Source organism: Coloeus monedula (genome assembly GCF_965178545.1).
Source record: "Coloeus monedula genome assembly, chromosome: 4".
Classification (NCBI taxonomy): domain Eukaryota; kingdom Metazoa; phylum Chordata; class Aves; order Passeriformes; family Corvidae; genus Coloeus; species Coloeus monedula.
In genome coordinates, this window is record NC_138784.1 from 5,422,952 (window position 1) to 5,440,935 (window position 17,984).

The 17,984-nt window shown below is 39.1% G+C and overlaps 1 protein-coding gene across 1 annotated transcript in view; it reads left to right on the plus strand.

Annotated features, from left to right (window-relative positions):
• The window catches only part of PIK3C2G (phosphatidylinositol-4-phosphate 3-kinase catalytic subunit type 2 gamma), a gene marked incomplete at both ends in the record, with an annotated part of 181,569 nt that overhangs the window by 56,806 nt on the left and 106,779 nt on the right, over nt 1-17,984 (plus strand). Inside the window, 3 exons of the mRNA XM_082280629.1 lie at nt 3,303-3,417; nt 4,761-4,891; nt 10,842-11,030. Of these exons, the coding sequence (XP_082136755.1) occupies nt 3,303-3,417; nt 4,761-4,891; nt 10,842-11,030 (435 nt within the window). The remainder of the gene's footprint in view (nt 1-3,302; nt 3,418-4,760; nt 4,892-10,841; nt 11,031-17,984) is intronic.

Sequence of the window (17,984 nt, forward strand, 5' to 3'; positions counted from 1 at the left end):
AATTCCCAAATAAATAAATGGCAGTAGGCACAGAGCAGCATATTCACTTTCTGATCTGCTTGATGCTGAAGTTGTTACATGAAGGCCATTTTCTGTGGCTGTGATCATTATACAGTTGTTAAAAGGTCATTACCCTCACCTCACAGATGGAAAAACTGGAATAGTAGGCGGAATAGGGAGTGACCTTCCTGAGCTCATCAGCAGAACCAAGTAGCAGAGAGAAGAATCTGTTTATTCACTAAAGGATATGGTTATCATGCTCATGATGCTAATTCCTTCATTTTCTGAATGGGTCCTGCACTCTCACCTGCTTCTTTTTCTAAAAATAATGATGCATGTTTTCCCTCTTTCATTCACCCACTTGGCCCCTGTTATTGTTCCATTTCTGTGTCCAAAAGCTGACTGTTCTGAGGAATATTTACTGTGTATGTAGTGCCCCAAAGTTTGCTGTGTGTGCTGATTTGGGCTGGGGTAGAATTAATTTTCTCCCCAGTGGCTGGTATGGAGCTGTGTTTTGGATTTATGCTGAACACAGGGTTGATAATATAGAGATGTTTTTGTTACTATTGAGCAGGGCTCACAGAGAACCAAGGCCTTTTCTTCTTTTCATGCCGCCATGCTGGCAAGGAAGTTGGGGGTGCCTGGGAGGTTGGGAGGTGACACAGCCAGTACAGGTGACCCAAACTGACCAGAGGGGTATTCCAGGCCATGTGGCATCATTCTCAGTGTGTAAACTGCGGGGTGATAAAGGAGAAAGAGCAGAGACATTTGGAGTGGCAGCGTTTCTCTTCCCAAGTCACCGTTACCTGTGATGGGCCCCTGCTCTTCTGGAGATGGCTGAACACCGGCCTGCCCATGGGAAGAAGTGAATTCATTCCTTGTTTTGCTGTGCTTGTGTGCACGACTTTTGCTTTCCCTATTAAATTCTCTTTATCCCAACCCATGAGTTTTCCAGCTTTTACCCTTCCCATTCTCTCCCTGACACAGCTGGCGAGGGAGGGAGTGAGTGGCTGTGTGGGGCTTGGCTGGGGTTAAACCTTGCCACTAAGGAAAGCTGTGCCTCAAAAACATACTCTGTATGACACAGTTGTCAGTGCCCCTTCACATGTTGTGAAAAATGCCTCCTGTGTTTGCAGTCCAAAGAGTGACTTACTGACGGAAGATAAATGAGTTGCTCACTTATTTGTTAAGGTATAAATTAGGCCACTCAGTATACAAGGCATAAATATGTCTAGTTTTTAAGACAAGTTCATTTTTAATTAGGAAATGTTATCTCCACACTGTTGGAGTGTCCTAATAGCTTTGTTTTTCCTCACAGTTCTGTCTGCTTTAACATGTAAACTCATGTAGGCATGTTGCTTTACTTGCTATTTCTTCAGTTGAGGACTCTTGAGAAGCCCATCTGCAGATTCTTCCTTGTTGTCCTGGACAGTCTTAGCCACATCTGTTCTAGGTGTAAATGAGTTGAAATAATGAGCTCTGGAAATGTCTCAAACACGTCTACAATACCTCTGAGTTCTGTGCTACTTCTTGTATTTGTCTACGCAGGTTTCCCAGGAAAAAAATCCACTGTATGTATTCTTTTTTAAAGGCCTCCATAGTTTTAGAGCACAATATGAGAGTGATTAGCATTAATGAGAGCTCAAAAGGGTAATTTAGTCTTCATGTTCATTTATTCTCAGCTGCTCCTCTCCCATCTAACAAAAGTGCCAATTAGTTCAAATTATGATGTAAATCTTTGTCAACAAAGGATTGGTTGAAGAGATGCGACTCGTTTATTAAAGGTCATCTGAGTACACATCACAGGAAAACCACTTTGAATCACCATTGATCACTTCCTCATTCACATCAATTACCTAAATGAGAGAGACTTCATATCACACAATTGCTTTCCTCCAAGTGCTATCTAGTTCATATCACAGCTCTTTTTCTGCCTCCATTCCCCTGCAAATGCACCTATGGCTGCAAAAGAAACTTCAGAAAATAGCTGTCTTTAATCCTCCTGAGCTGTGCTCTCACAATAAAATAAAATGAAATGTCTGTGCTAACAACACAAACAGCTTGAGAAGTGAAAAAGAAAAATTAGTCCTGAATTAGGTATATACTCATTTATGTTGACTATAACAGTAACTTTGTGGCAGTTTCTTAAATCTTCTTCAGATGTCTTTAAGCAATTTATTTCAATTTGCAATTCAAAAGGTACTTTCTTTACAGCAACCTGCAAACTCATGCTGGGATCAAATAACCCATCTGGTGTCGCTTGTACCTCTAACATCTTCCTCTCAGGTGAAAGGCAGGCATTCAGACCTCATTTACCTTGGCTGTCTCTGCTGCAGTGGGCAGAAGAGTGCATTCTCTCGGTTGTTTTGACTGCGTAGTGTTTAAAAAATCTTAATAAAAAGTAATTGTCAGTAAAAGAACACTGCTTAATATTATCAAATTTCTGACCCCACTAATCATTAAGATATGGAGAAATTAAGGGCTAAGACCAGCGTATTATATCTTTCTTTACTCAGGTGCTGCATTCTTAATTTGAGTTGATTTGTTATGCTTAGAATTTACACCCAAACTTTCTGATTTTATTCAGGTTCTCTAGACTGAATTGTACTGACCTGCCCAGTCATGCTGGGCTTCTTATCTGCTGGCCACATGCATGCCTGTTTTTCTGATAACACCTGCTGATGGGTGTAGTGCTCAGACTGTTACTTCAGACCATAACCTTTCATCTGTCCAAAAACTGTATGTGGCACATGCGGTACAAACTATCCCACTCAAACTTCTTTCAGCTCTTTGGAGGCTCTCATATCATACTCCCCTCTCCCTGCCACCTACACATAAAATCAGCAAGGATCCCTTATGGTTGCAGCAGATAGCCATGAGTTTCTTCTTTTTGTGGAATAAATATGCTGCCCTCCACCTTGCAGTGTGTTGATGCTTCACAGTCTCGACCATGTTTGTCCTAAAAATTAAATCATGAGACAGAAATAATGCATTATCCTTATTTTACACCTGGCCTAAAGGGCAGCCCCTGTTACACAAGAAGCCTAAAGTGCAGAGTTGACTCAGAATGCCTTGGCAGAGCGATTTTTTCATGAACCCTGCAAATGAGGAGATACTGCTGTGGCAGTGAAACCACCAGGATGCAACCTCTACTTGTTGAGGCCAGATTTGTACTAGTCACATAAAGATAAAAGGTTTGCTCCCCTTTTGCTTGTCTTTTAAGCTCTGCAGCTCCATGTTCTTTGATGGGATTTCAGTGAAGCCTGTTACCAGTGCAGTGTTTCTCTCTGTGCTTCTTGCAGGAGGCTCGCCCACGGAACTGTGCTGCTCAGCATGGCACGGTACAGCACGCTCCCCACAACAATGATCACCCCAGGCATCTGCAGCACTGAGATACCAACCTCAGTCACCCTGCAGGTGAGAAAGCGAGAAGGCAAAGCAAAGGCTTGTTTTCTAACAAAGTGCAAGAAAAAGGGATGTTCCCAGAGCTCACCGAGACCACCCAAACTCAAAATCGTATTTCCATTATAGCCACTCAAATAAATACCTCAGGTCTGCACGGTGGTTTTGTCACCTTTCCATGTCAAGTTAGCAACTGGGTATTCCAAGGACAAAGCCAGTTGTTTTCTCTGTTAAAGATCTGAATGATTGCTAGCAAATGAAATGTAAAAGCAGGTAATACAGATAAAAGAGCCTGGCCTAAAAATAGCCTCGTTTTAACAGACAACCAAATGGGGATTTTCCAGGCTGAGGAGTTCAGTCAAAGACCATGCCTTAAAATAGCATCTCCTGTTAATAATACAGGGAAGTTGAGACAGTAAATGGCTATTAATTTGTAATATCTACTGAAAGAAATGAAACAGGATTTCTCATTCTCCCCCCTCATTTTCAGTTATTCTCAGCCACAGAGCAGTATCACAATTTGTTATAAATTGTTATAAATACGTATTTTCATATATATTTATATGTTATAGGTTATAAATATATATTTTTATAGAAAATCTAGGCTTGGATTTGAAGAGACCTTAAAGACCATCTAGTTTTGTCATGTGCCTGAGTGTTTCATAGGGAATAACTTTGTTAACCTTTAGGAGAGTGATGCATATCAAATACTTATATTAAAAAGTAGATATAGATAAGGCATTTTGGTGTGCATTAATAGACCAAAGCTGAATGCAAATTGGGCTGAATTTTGAAGAACAATCTGAATTTTCAGATAAGTCTACTCAGATTATCAAGTACCTCACATGTTGTAGTTTTGGTTGAGTCTTTACTTTCTCTGTATCTTGAAAAACATTATCTTAAATTTCTGACAGGCATGTTTAAGAATGGAAAATTGGTAGATGCTGTACTATATATATATATATATATATATATATATATATATATACAGAACATCCAGAAGTGAAATCAGGAATCTGATTTCCATCTCTTATGGTGACAAACTACACATCAGAAATAGCCTTACTTTTCACGAAACAAAGTAAATCTACATTAATGAAAGTTTTCCATTTGAGAACCATCTCATTTAAAAAAAAAAAAAAAAAAGAAAGGAGGCAAAAAGTAAGAAATTGCTTCAGATTTTAATTCATGCAGTTCCAATAAAATTGTAATATGGTGGATTAAATTCTCCCAGGAAAGTTAGGTCCCACTGATTTCTGTGGATGGAATTTATCACCAAAACATTTAAGTAACATATTACATAGAGTGAGCATCCTCAAATAATTATCCCCTCTTCTTTTTTTTTTTTTTAAATAAAGATCAACTTCCCAGAAACTGATTTGGAGTTCATTAAACCTGAACCTGAAGAAAGAAGAGGTGATCTTGTAGAGCCAACCCAGGAGTGCCTGAAGCACATTGCAAGACTTTCACAGATACGTTCTCTCTTGCTGTAAGTTGTCCCCACCTAACCCTGCTGATTCTTGCTGTGCTGTGTTTATCCTATTGATCATAATTAAATGTATCAAATTTGTTAAAAAGAAAATTTTCCTATGAAGGAGCCTAACTTGACTGATTTGAGAAATAGCACCTCTAAATGAAAGAACAGATCACAGCAAGGCCTAATAAGGCCCCGGAGGTGGCAGTGTATTTTACCAGTTTAGCAAAGGACTGTTTTTCCCTTTCTATTCCTACATCTTTTCATGTCTTTGAGGCAAGAAACTAAATTTTCATTCAAAACATAAGATTTTCAGGTAAGGCAGTACATCTGTATCAGTATTAGCAAGAACACCGTTAGGTTCTATGGAAATCGGCCTCCTTTAGTTATTAAACACTCAGACTTCAGATAGAGCTGTTAAATGGTTTTTGAAAAATCTGTTTCAAGTTATAAGCAAGGAAAGAAGTGTGAAAAGTTCAGCTTTCACAGAAGGTGGATAAAGACAAAGTGAAACAGAACAAACACACTCTGAACTGAAGCAGATTAGTATGCTCATCTGTATGAATGTTGTACTACCAATTAGGATTATGTACTGCATGAAATAATTTTGGGTATAATCAGAGTGGAATTTGGAGCACAGGTGCTTACAGAGAGCCATTATACTAATGTCAGTTAATTGTGTGAATTAATCCTCCATCAAATGTCAAAAGATGCATTAGTTGTGCAATAACTAAATAACATAATTCAGAACTCTCAGTGGGATATGATGTATCTGTTAAGAAGACTTTTCTGTGCTGATTTCTATGTTGGTGGTTTGAGGGTTTTTTAAAATTAATTTATTAAAAAAAAAGCAAGAGACAATTTTGCTGTTGTATTTGATGTTTAACACAGCTTTTACAAAGACAGATGAAATGTAAAATTATTTTTATTATACACGGGGTCTATGATTTAAGCTTTTGTAATTTTATTTTAAAATGTGAATGGGATGTCAGTATTTTATTGTGAACAGCCACAGTGCCAGTAAAATTTCCATCTGCAAAATATGCTTCAGAACGATTTAGGGTACTTCAAAACAAATGCCTGTGACCTTTGTTACCATGGTAAAATGGTGGTTTCAGTAAGAAGGAATAAGATCATTAAGAAATTAGCTAAGTACAAAGTAATTTGTCAAAGAAGACAGTGCGTGCCATTTCTCTGCTGCTTAAAACCTTGATGTCCATTTTATTGAGAACACCACACAGTTCTTGTCTTCAAGACTCAGGAAGGACACAGTAGATGTGGGTAGTGTGCAGAGAGGGGCAACAAATATCATGAAAGAGGTTAAGCAGCTCTTTGACCAGGATAAGCTAAAAAGGCTGAGACTCTACAGTTTGGAGAGAAGACTGGAGGATGTCTGTGTATGTACAATTAATTTGTGTAAAATCATGGTGGTGTTAGACAAGGTAAATGCCTCATCAAATCCTACAATAAACTTAGGGACGTTCAATGAAACAAGTAGGAAATCAGTTATCAATAAATGGAATAAAGTACTTCTTCAGACAGTCAGTGGTGAGCTTTTAAAATCTGCTGCCACAAAGCTGTGAAGGCAGAAAACATCACCACATTCATGAAGGCTAAACACAAATTCATGGATAACAGGTTCATCAATAGGTTTTACAAAGGACCAGGCAAGGGTAGATCCTATAACATCCATAATACAACAATTTTGGGTTCTGTGGGAATATGAAAGGAAGAGACCACTGAAAGTCACCAGTTTGGAGTTAAGGCTGTGCTAAGTTCAGTTACAGGTCCTTGGAAGAAAGACAGTGGTACTCCCACATTTTCCCATAGTTTGCTGTTTTCTCTCCTCCTGTCTTACAGGCAATGCTGGTCTAACAAATGGGTCATCAAGGTGAAGGATAAAGTAGCTGGGGTTAATGAAGCAATTCCATTCTCTAGTACTTTGTAATCCAGAGGAATCTGTCAGCATGTAATTTTATTGTATCTGTATCAGAGGATTTTTTTTTTACCTTCCTCATTCATGAGATACTTTCTCTTAAAAAATTGTAGCACATTTGTATCCAAACACATTATTGCTGTGATACCCGAAGATTTCTTCTCTTCTTTTTTCCATATGTCAAGAAAAAGAGAGGAATCTAGGCAGCTTTTTTGTGGCAATATCACTCAGTGATGATGCTTCAGTCTTACAAGCCTCAAATATAACTTTGAAGTAAGTGGGTGTCTGTGGCCAGAAGACACAAGAAACCTTTCTCAGGCTGTCAGAATCCTTCTGTTCACTCTACTGAAAGCAGAGGGAATATGTGAATGGACAGAAAATTCTTAAACCAATGGTAGAAAAGGAAGATGCAGTGGTTAAAACCAGACGGCTGCATGGTCGTCTTTCTTGCCGGTTGTTGAATCCAGTAATGTTTTGAGTGCAACACTAACACAAAACTGACAGCACAGACAGCCTGATTCTGTTCCTCCTCTCTGCAGGATCAGGATCCAAGTCTGCTGGTGGAATAGATGCACATACATATATATTTTTGTATATAGTATCAAAAAATTGATTTCCCCAGTAGATGTGCTTAGTCTATCCAGTTAGCTGGACCCAGATCTCCCTGCTCTCCCCAGCTGCTGACACCCAGACATAAAAACCCTCAGGGTCCACAACTACATGATTTGGTTGCTGGTGCTTGGGCCTGTTCCTGGTACATGGATGTGTATCAGCCCCAGATATATGGCCTTCCCAGAGGCTTGGACTCTTGTCCTTCTGGTAGGTGGCTCAGATCACTGGTCCCCATGGCCAGCATGTCTTGGGTGTTGATTAACAAAGATGTTATTCAGTGGGACTGAAGGAAATGAACTTCGCCACATGGATCTTGTGCTCCTCACAGCCCTACACTCTGATCTTTGGCATCATCACCAAACCAGACAAGAGAGAGCCAAGAGGAGAACTCATTAGATACTGCCAGCTGCTTTGGCTGACTTCTGAAAACATTTCAGATGCGAGCCTCTGATTCCTTTTAGGATTACTGTGTTTGAAATACAAGCCCCAGAAAACTCAGCATCTGAGATAAAGGAGGCTCTTTGAACCTGATACAGCCTCCTTGCATCCCAGTGAAAGGATGGGAGACCAGTTTGAAGCCAGGAACATGACAATCTGGTTTCTGCCACCTTTATTTCCTTCATTCATTGTTTTCCTTCCACCTTATTTTCCCTCTCTTCCAGCTTCCCTTTTCCTTTTTGCCACTTAGCTGGGAAGAATCTAGTTTGCCTGCCAGTGGTCACAAGAGTCCTGTTGTGATGAGGTGGGATTAGAAAGTCTACTTCCAGTTGGGTCAATAGCAGAAGAGGTCTTTCCTAGTCCGTCCATGGAAGAGAAACTTTAAAGTGAAAATCAGTGCTGGAGGAGAGAAATTTGTGTTTTCTATGTTTGTTACTCTCTCCTCTTTTTGCCTTTTGTCTTATTCTCCTTTAGTACTGAAAATGAACAACAAAAGCAGCTCAGAAACATTTAAACTCATTTTTTGCTGTTTCCCCCTCCCACCAAAAAAGTAACAATTAACAGCTGACAAAACCTTCAGAGAAGCTGTTTTCTTCATTTAGCTAAAGGGATTAATCAAAACCTGAACAGAAAACTGCTGAATTATTTAGGTTATAAGGTATTTTGGTTTTATTTGTGTTAAACAGAATGCCAAATATTTTAATAGACATCTCATATGGAGGGAAATTTAGATGCAGCTCTATCTAAAAAAACATAAACTTAATTTTTATCAAAAAAAGGAGGTTTAATTAGCATCTTAACCCTACTGAGACAAAGAAATGCCCTTATTTTCATAATAATCTTCAGATCCTATATGTATGCAAAATATTTTTACCATCTTAAATGTCTTATTACATGTTTATATAAACTTTTGCTACAACTAAGAAACTTAAAATCAAAACCTAAAATACTCCTACCCCACCCACCCTTTCATTTCATCTCTGATCTTTAAAGCATGGAAAGAGAAAATGGCATTGCCTCTGAGTGAAGTCAGAGGGAGAAATCTGTTATTTAGAAAACATGATACAAGGATTGATTTCTTATCTTCCTTTGCAAGCTCAGTAGAAGCTTTAGCTGCTATAATCTGAGCAACAGATTGTCTAGTTTGGAGGATGCTGTTTGAAAGCTGAAATTTCTGCTTAAAGTTAACATATAAAAGAGGTCCTTTAGCTGAACTGTCCTGCAGAATGTCATCCAAATGCATGAGATAATCAGACAGGCAACGAAGCTTTAGGCCGACTTTTATCTCTTTTTCTGTGCGTGATTTTTCACACGCTCACAAAGGCATCTATCTATTGTCACAGAAGACATGCTATGAATTCTGAAGTTGTTTCTTAAGTCATTACCAAAATGATACTTTTCCTGAAATGATTACTGAAAGTCAGGATGGGTATCACAGTTAAGTTCATCTTCTGCATACATTTATGAGCTTGTTCTCCTAAAGGGAAGAAATTAACATTCACTCAGGAAAAAAACATGCCCATCTTTGTGCTGCTGCTTTCTGTTCCTAAACACTTGGCAATTCAAAATTGTAAGGGAGGAAAGTTCTCTAGTGCCTACAGAGCCAGAGGAACTCATTTCTATGAGCTGTGAATGACACAATCTTGACAGAGTAGAGCTAAGATTTTTTATTTTTGGCTAAGAATGCCCCAAAACATTGCAAATAGAAGGAAGACAACCTCAGAAAGAATGTAAACACTTGGATTTTAAGCCCTGTTTACACGTCTGGATAGTTAAATGCCTGTCTGGAAGCAAACTATTTACTTACTGCCTTCTACTAGATTCCTCACACCTCATTCTGAAATATTTAGGTTTGTTTAAAGTCACAACTGTGTTATGCTCTTAAATAGATGCATCACCAACCTGGTCAAATATGACCAAGAAAACAATGTTCTTCCTGTTTTCAGTAATTATTTGTATGAACTGGTGATCAGTTTGCTCTTTCAGAGTTTTCTTTTGAAGGCTCTGATATCAAATTAAGGCAATTGTCTGAGCTTGTCTCTCCAGGGAAATTTATTTTCCTGTTTTCCAATGTGTCAGAATCTGAGATTTAATATGCATGAGGCAAAGACATCAGAATTGTTGACAAATCAGATGATATAAGGCAGAAATTATTCTGAGGCATTTCTCACTGTGGTGAAATATGGTGTGATGACTGATCATTTTATCAATATGACATTTAGATATCTAATGTCTCTGTGAGGAGTCTGGTATATTGCATCCTTTTTTTTTTTTTTTGTGAGTACAGTAAAGCATGGCAAGCTAGACTTCAAACAAATATAGAAGTTGTTGGGAGCTTTTCTTCCCTTTTCCAATCTCATATCACTTCTAGGGGTAATCACACTCTGCATGTGTGTGCCTGTGCTCATGTTTTTGTGCACGTGCATAGACGTGCCTAAACACTATTTTAAAAGCAAATATAAATGTTAAAAATAGACACATCTGCATTAAAGAGTCAAAGAAAGGGCAGGAATGAAAGCTATGACTTGCAGTGTTGTGTGTCTAGTTACAAAAATTAGTTGGAGATGATCTGTAGCAGATGGATGCAACAATAATTTACCCAGTGACAACTGCACCTTCTTTGCCAAAAAAAACCCAATCAGTAAAAACAAACAAACAACACCAACAATAGGGACAGCAGAGAAGAAAATTGAGAGTGCTTGGAATGTGAAATAATCATATAAATATATATATGTTTGTGTGCGTGTCTTTTGACACTTCATTTTTATATGACCTAAGGCTGACAGATCCAGAGTATAAGTATCACTTTTCTTATGAAAGCTGGTCTGCAGAAAATGATGTCCTACCCCAAGGAAAACATGCACTTAGCTGAAAAGCAGTGCACTGTGTGACTTGGCCCCTCTGTACAATAAACTTTGTTGCTACACAAAGCTTCAGGTGGTTTTAATTTCAAACTGAATTTCTAATCTTCTTTTCCAGACTCTCAGAGCAACAGAGAAGAATCTTATGGTTTTATCGCTACTCCTGCAATAATCAAAACTGCTCCCTTCCTCTGGTGCTGGGCAGTGCACCCAGCTGGGATCGAACCACAGTGTCAGAAATGTATGCCTTGCTCAGGAGCTGGAGATTTTCTAACCCTCTAGAGGCACTTGGGCTGCTGACTTTCAGGTAAGGGACAATTACCCAAGTAGGAAAGTAATGATGAACAGAATGATCACATCCTGGTTAATGCAGTGCTTCAGGTTGCTCAGCACAGTATCTGGCACAGCACTGGCTGTGCTTTTGTTTCTCTCTGTGTCAAAGTGAAAATGCAGTTGCAACTCTTGTGATGACCTTGAGTTGAGTGTGCCAGCCATGTCTTCTTGGCTGAGAAGGTTTTCTGTTTCTCAGGATAATGAAAAGAGTATTTCATTCTCTAGGACAGATTCAGGCAGTTTCTGGTAACTGGTGATCAGTCAAATATGTAGCACTCACACAGCACTCCATAACTTCAAACTACTGTACTGACATGAGGTGACTAATGGGAGATAAGGAGGACTGAAATATGTCTCTAGATTACACAATAATCTATGTAAATACACACAGTCCCACGTGTAACCTATCTTTCTGAAGGAGATGGGATGAAACTTTGAAGTCAGTTAAATAAATTCTGTTGCTGTGCCTTGTGTTCCACCCCCAGTTCTTACACTGGGAGCTGATTGTTTGCCAGGACACTTTCTTGATGCTGGAGATAGCCCTACCCATGACGTAACAGAGATGTCAAGGGACAGAATCTGTGTCAGCAGTTACATTCCTTCCAAAAACTTGGGAGGTAGTTTGCATTAAGTGACCTGTAAAAGCATTACACATGCAGATGGAAATGCTTGAGCAAATCTGTTTTATCAAGCCGTTGCTTGTCTCAGGGAAGCACAAGCTGCACCAGTTTTGCAATCTCGGTTTCATGCTGTACCTTTAGAAAAACAATAAACCTCCTGTAAAGCTTTATTTGAGAAATATACTGTGATTTGATACACTTTCATATTATTAAAAACAGATATTTAATAATCTAAAACTGATTATTTTCTGTTATTTCCCTCTGGATGCAATTTCCTATGAATACTTTTATCCCAGGTTTCTATCTGAACTATTAGCAGTTTCACATGTTTGCATACATGTCTTTTTTATGTGTAGTGAGAATGGTGGAAGCAAACATCCTGACGGATCAGACTCTGAAGCATAATATTGTTATTTATCATTATTAAATTATTAGGATCCAATTCTAATTTTAAAAAGATCCATGTAGAAAAGAGTATATGGGCAGTGTGTTGTCTTCCAGACTTCAGAGTAGAAAGAGAATTTGATAGGGTTTGTCAGAGCATGCCAGGCTTTTAGATCAGACCTTTTGCCTGATTTTGTTTCTGTATCTGGGTGGCATTTCTGCAAGTGAAGAGCTTTATTGTTCTTTGAAGATTCAGCTCTGCACAAGGGTGTGGTGCAGAATATCAGTCCTTTCAGGTGCTTCAGAGAGTATTTACTATGACTCAGTCTGTCCCAGAGTGTGCAGGGATGTTCTCAGGGTGCATTGGGTGCAGTGTACCCACTGTTCATTCTGGCTACCACAAAGATTGCTGGCATGGAAAGAGGGGAAAATATCATCACTTTGTCTCTCTTATGCCACCATTGGGAGTGGCTGGCACCTGCAGTTGTGCCAAAGAACAGGAACTTCTCTCCTGATCAGGATCTTAGATGGCTTGTCCCTTTAGTTTCTTTCTCACAGAAGATAACATCGAGCCAGGTTTTTTTTGCCTCATGGTAATACTGCAGAAAGAAGTTCTGGATCACAAAACAAATCCTCTTAAGAAAAAAAAATCTGTCCTTCTCATATCTACAATATTTTGTAGGTGCATGAACAACTGGGAAGCTAACCTTCAGAAACAGAGAGATTACATTTCCCTAAAGATGCCTAGTTTCAAAAATGCCTGGGTCACTGATTTAACTGCTGAGACACATGGATATGCAAAGGGAGAGAGTGGGTTGAAGGAGAGGAGTACTTTCCATACAAATGGATTTCTGAGGTTTCTTCTCTTAGTTCTCTATTTCTCAGATTTTTATCATTTTGAAAAAAATACAGTAGCACTGGAGAGGGTCCAACCTTATTTCCTCCCTACCTTCACTGACTTGGATCACAGGCTCTTTAACTGAGCTGGTTTTGAATGTTCATTCAACACTGTCCTATTTTATGTTTGTCATTGACAACACATGAACTCAGTTCCTCACTTCTATCATCCACAAAACAGCTCTCTGATTTCTTGTGATTGCTGAGACACGGCTGAAAGATCCAAGTTCATGTAAAACATGAGCAGAATATAAAATAAATGCTCCTCATATATCCATGCCTATTTTAAGGACTTGTGTTACCATCACTATCAAACTGTGGGTAAGGAAAATGAATTAGAGCTGATCTTTGTCTACACGTATTGCTGACAGGAGCAACTGCACTAAATCAGCCCAAAAGTCAGCCTAGTGCATCCTCTTTCCAGTGGTGACCAACAACAGCTACCCAGGGAAGACTATGAAAATGGGCCAAACATAGTGACACTGCTACTCTCCCAAATTTCAGTAATCTGCAGCTCAGAGGCTTCCTAAGACAGGTTTTGGTTTGGTTTTGGTTTTTTTTTTTAAGAGCCCTCTCGCATTTTTATTCTATAATTTTTTCCAAATTAAGATTGATTCTGCATAAATATTCAACTTACAGTACAACCTAAAGCAAGGAGATCTGCAGCTTAGCTCTATGCTGTATTATTTCTGTGCAACACCATTTATCAGTACCATAAAAGAAACCGAGAGTTTCCAGTCACTCCACATTCTGGACACTTTCTTTGGTGGAACTTCAGTTTGCAGTGTCTTAAAGAGAACCTGAATCTGTGCTGGAGGCATGTGCTCACTCTTTAGAAAGGGTTCTCAAAATCACTAGTCACTTCTGCATGCCTTGGGCTGGGAACTCTAAATTATCCTCCTTCTCAGAGCAAAAAAAGCAGTGTCTGTCCTGATGATTAAACTCAAACACACATTTGTGAGGGTAAAGAAATGAAAAAGCATTGGAGGTGCTTCCTCATGGCCTGGGTTAGAAGGCAACATCACAGATCTTGGCGAGAGGTATCACAGGCCATCAGATCAAACCTCATTATCTGGAATCTGAACTGGAAAGCTCTTTGCAACTCTCTGAAACTTCTAAGTTGTTTTGTTCACCTCACAGTTAAACACACCCTTTAATAGATGTTTCTTGTTCTTTGAGCGTGCCTCTCTTGCTTCTGCTCTTTCACTTTGCAGGCAACTCTCAAGGCAGCCAAATGATAACATGCTCATTTATGCAGTGGAAAGGAAGAACTTTCATAAATGGAAAACACGATCACGGTACATTTCACAGATAAATTCAGTTGCAACCTTGAATCCAGTAGTTGGAGCAAATGCATTGATTGTTAGAGCCCTAGGAGCCGATGCTTACAAAAAGGAATTTAAAAAACCATTAATGTTTCTTTAATCAATAGAGATGCGATGGAGACGATGGGAGGGGGAAGTGTGGAAAAAGATTTTACACTCTTACCTCTAATTTCAGGGAAGGATGGTTATAAGCTGTTGCCTGAAGTATAAAATTATCCCTAAGGCAGAAGTTATAGACATGGTCCCTCCTACTCAGAACAGCTTCTTGGTGCCCTGTGCATTTTGCCGTGCTGTCGCTTATTGACTTTGGTAAAAAGCCAAGCTTTAGTGAGTTAGAGCTTTCTAAAACTGGATCTACATTGCGTGGCACGCTACCCAGGGAAATAACACCAGTACACTCATTTACTCAGAGCATTTTCTTGATGACAGAAAGAAACCAAAGGCAGGGTTAGCAATGCCACCATTTATGATGCGTTGCTAGCAGGCCAATGTTTTGTGTATGTTTAGAACAACCATGCTTGGAATTTTTAGTCAGGTTATCTTGCTATTCAAATTACTGCAAAGGAAAGTCCAAGCATATTTGTTAATCAAAATAGAAAATATCTTCTTCAGCTATTTTTTTTTTTTTTTCCTGGCAGCCCTGTGAGGCGTCATGGCTAGGAATCAAGATATTGAGCTAGAATCAGAGAACAGCCACGGAAGGTGTGTCTTTTTCCAGCATAGTTCATGGCTCCAACCATTTTGATGAAAGAACTTTTTGAAATAGACGGGGGAGCTGAAGATGTAGCTTCCCTGTTAGGCTTAAAAATATTCCTAGAAACTTCCTGCTGAATTCTAATTCCCTCTCAGGGTAACTGCACAGGAAAGAAGAATCCTTTAAAACCATGTGCCAGATCAGTGGTGTCAGACACAGTTTTGGTTTAGTATCCCTCAGCCTGTGACTGTCACAGTATTATTCTTGATTTTCGCCTTATGTAGCAAAGTGGCTATTTCATTTCAGAGGTTCAGATATCTAACCAATAATTATAATAAAAGGTGATACCTCAGAGACAGATTTTGCTCTTATACCTTTGGAAGCCAAATTGATTTAGAATTGTTGAATCGGATTGTCACTGTTTCAATAAAAGGAGAATTTAAAGTGTTCCCTTCGAGCTCACATGAGAATAAACCATATAGAAGTAGAGCATATCTTGCCCGCTTGCATCTTGTTACTTGGCTGTAGTTATGCATCAATATGGAGAGCAAACACAGGCTTATGCAAAGAAATAAGATAAGAACAAAGCAACACTCCACAATTAATTTCATACTTTGATGTACAGAACACGTTACTGACGAAGCTTTAAAACTGCTTATGCTTAATATACATGAAATTTAGTGATAACTTAGATGGTGATATATGCATTGCTAGGAATAGACAAGTCTTTAAGCAGTGGAATGTGATGAATTCTTTATTTTCTTTTTCACTGGTTTTAACCATTTTTAGTTTTCTTGGCAATAATATGAAGGTACCACAGCAGAATGCTTTAGTAGGACAAATAGCAAAAGACAACTATGTAGGATATTACATGCTTTTTGTGCATAAATGTGCTCTCTGGTCAGGAAGCTTAATCTAAATAATCATGTTTTCCATGGTTTAATCTTCAGGTTTAATGTAACAGAGGAGTTTGTCTCTGGGGTGGGAAGAACCTTCTAGATCATACAGGTTTCAAATGGAAACTGCTTTTTGGTAATTTCTTCCTACTCTTGTCCTAGGATATGGTTCACCATATGGTCTCCATGACATCTTAAACTTAGTTTTAGTTGTTGCAGTCAGAATTTGTTGTAGAAAATCTATGTGAGCATGACTGAAAGTATATTTTCTGTGAGCAAATTCAACAGATTTATCTGCCAATCAATCAGCCAAAGCAAAAGCTAGTGAAGACGACCATAACTTCTGTGATGCGTGAGGTTGGGAAGGGTTCATGTGACTTCTCACAATGAAGAGTGAATTTCTCTTTTTCAACAAAAAAAGTATGAAAAGGCAGTGTCCTTTTTACTGATGGTATTTGTTATCTTTCTGTACTTTCCTTCAATCCTTACCATTTTCTACCCTCCATACACTCACAGTGGTTTATTTTCAGAAGACCTCAAAAGAGTGAAAAAAATCACCAACAGAAAACCCAACTTATGCTATCTGTAAGCTAAAACTATGCACCTCTAGCAGTGCAGGTGGCTCCAGCTCTTCTGCCTCCTGAGGAGAACTCAGAGCAGCCCCTGTGCTGGTCAGCAACCCAAGTTTAGTATATAACTTGTGAGAACTCATGATTCCTTTGTTCTGCTGTTTGCATGTTTTCCCCTGATTGCTTAATGTTATTCCCTCCTTGCTTTATGTATGAGGTTGGGTATATTCATTTCCCAAGTTTAATATGTATCAGTTCTAGAAAGTTCTTTGTTCCTCGATGCCCCATTGGTTCCTTCCCTAAATCCCTCCATTGGTTCTCTTGCACTCAACCCCGCCTCCTGTCAAGTATCCCATTTGCTGTATCCCTTATCCCCGCCTTTCCTATCCCCACTATAAAATCCCTGGACCTTTATCAGATTTTCGGCTCTCCATCTCCTGCTCCTTTTGCCTCGGCTCAATAAACCTTCTGTGTAGAAATTATATGGGAGAGTCCCCTCTCTCTCCCTTCTTTGCCTCTCCCTGTTTGCCTTCACCCCCTGTTTAGGGACGGCCCCTCGGGTGAGGAGCACACCCCCGTCTGCCTGTGCTTTTGTGTTTGTCTATGCCTGCTGCAGTGCAGTCAGGTTGTGGCTACACCTCCAGGCTCTCTTCGAGCTAGCATGCAGAAGTCTGACATACACCTTAATCATTATTCTAGTAGTTTCTTCCCTCTTTCTCTCTAATTGCTTTTAAAATACTTAAACTGCCTCACAAAACTTCCCTGTCTACTCTTCTAAACATTTCTTCCATACTTTCTCTCCTGGCCCCGTTGCATCCATCAATGACATGATATACTTTACTACTTAAAGGGGTTTTTGTTTTCAATTGGTATTCTCATTCCAGTAGGTTTGCTAGTTCAGCTTTCCTTGTTTTTGCCAGACTTAATACCATGCATTTCGCAGAGTGAAGTTTTTCTTTTTTGACAATGCAACAGAATTTAAAATGTGAAGGGAAATGCAGAAATAAGTGGCATGATATAAACCTCTACCTTAAAAGAAGGCCTGTGAAAGGCTACATTGTTCTCGTCAGAGATCATCACGTGCCAGAAAATGTAGAGAAGTGAGCAGTTTCACTTACCTGACAAATATATTCTGGCACAGGGCTATCTGAGACAGCACAATAAAATTAGAATAATAAAACTGTTAAAAATAAAATGCACATCTATTTCTCTTTTACAGTCAGCTCACCACTGGCAGATGCTAAAATCTCAAGAGGATTTCACAGATCCACAGGACACCTCAGCAGTGCTTAGTTTTCTGTTTGAATCTGATTTAGCTAAAAGGTACAGCTAGACACATAGCTCCCAACTGGCTATCAGTATGAAAAAAATCAAAGACTGAAAGTTGTCCTTATTTCTAAACCAAGTTGCAATCTGTGCTCATCCAGCTCAAAATTCAGCTTTTACAAAAAACACCTTAAAGTCTCAAGGGAGACCTAGTAATCTACTTAAAAGATAAAAAATGGGTGTCTGTCAATCACTGGCATCATGCAGAGGGGGAAGA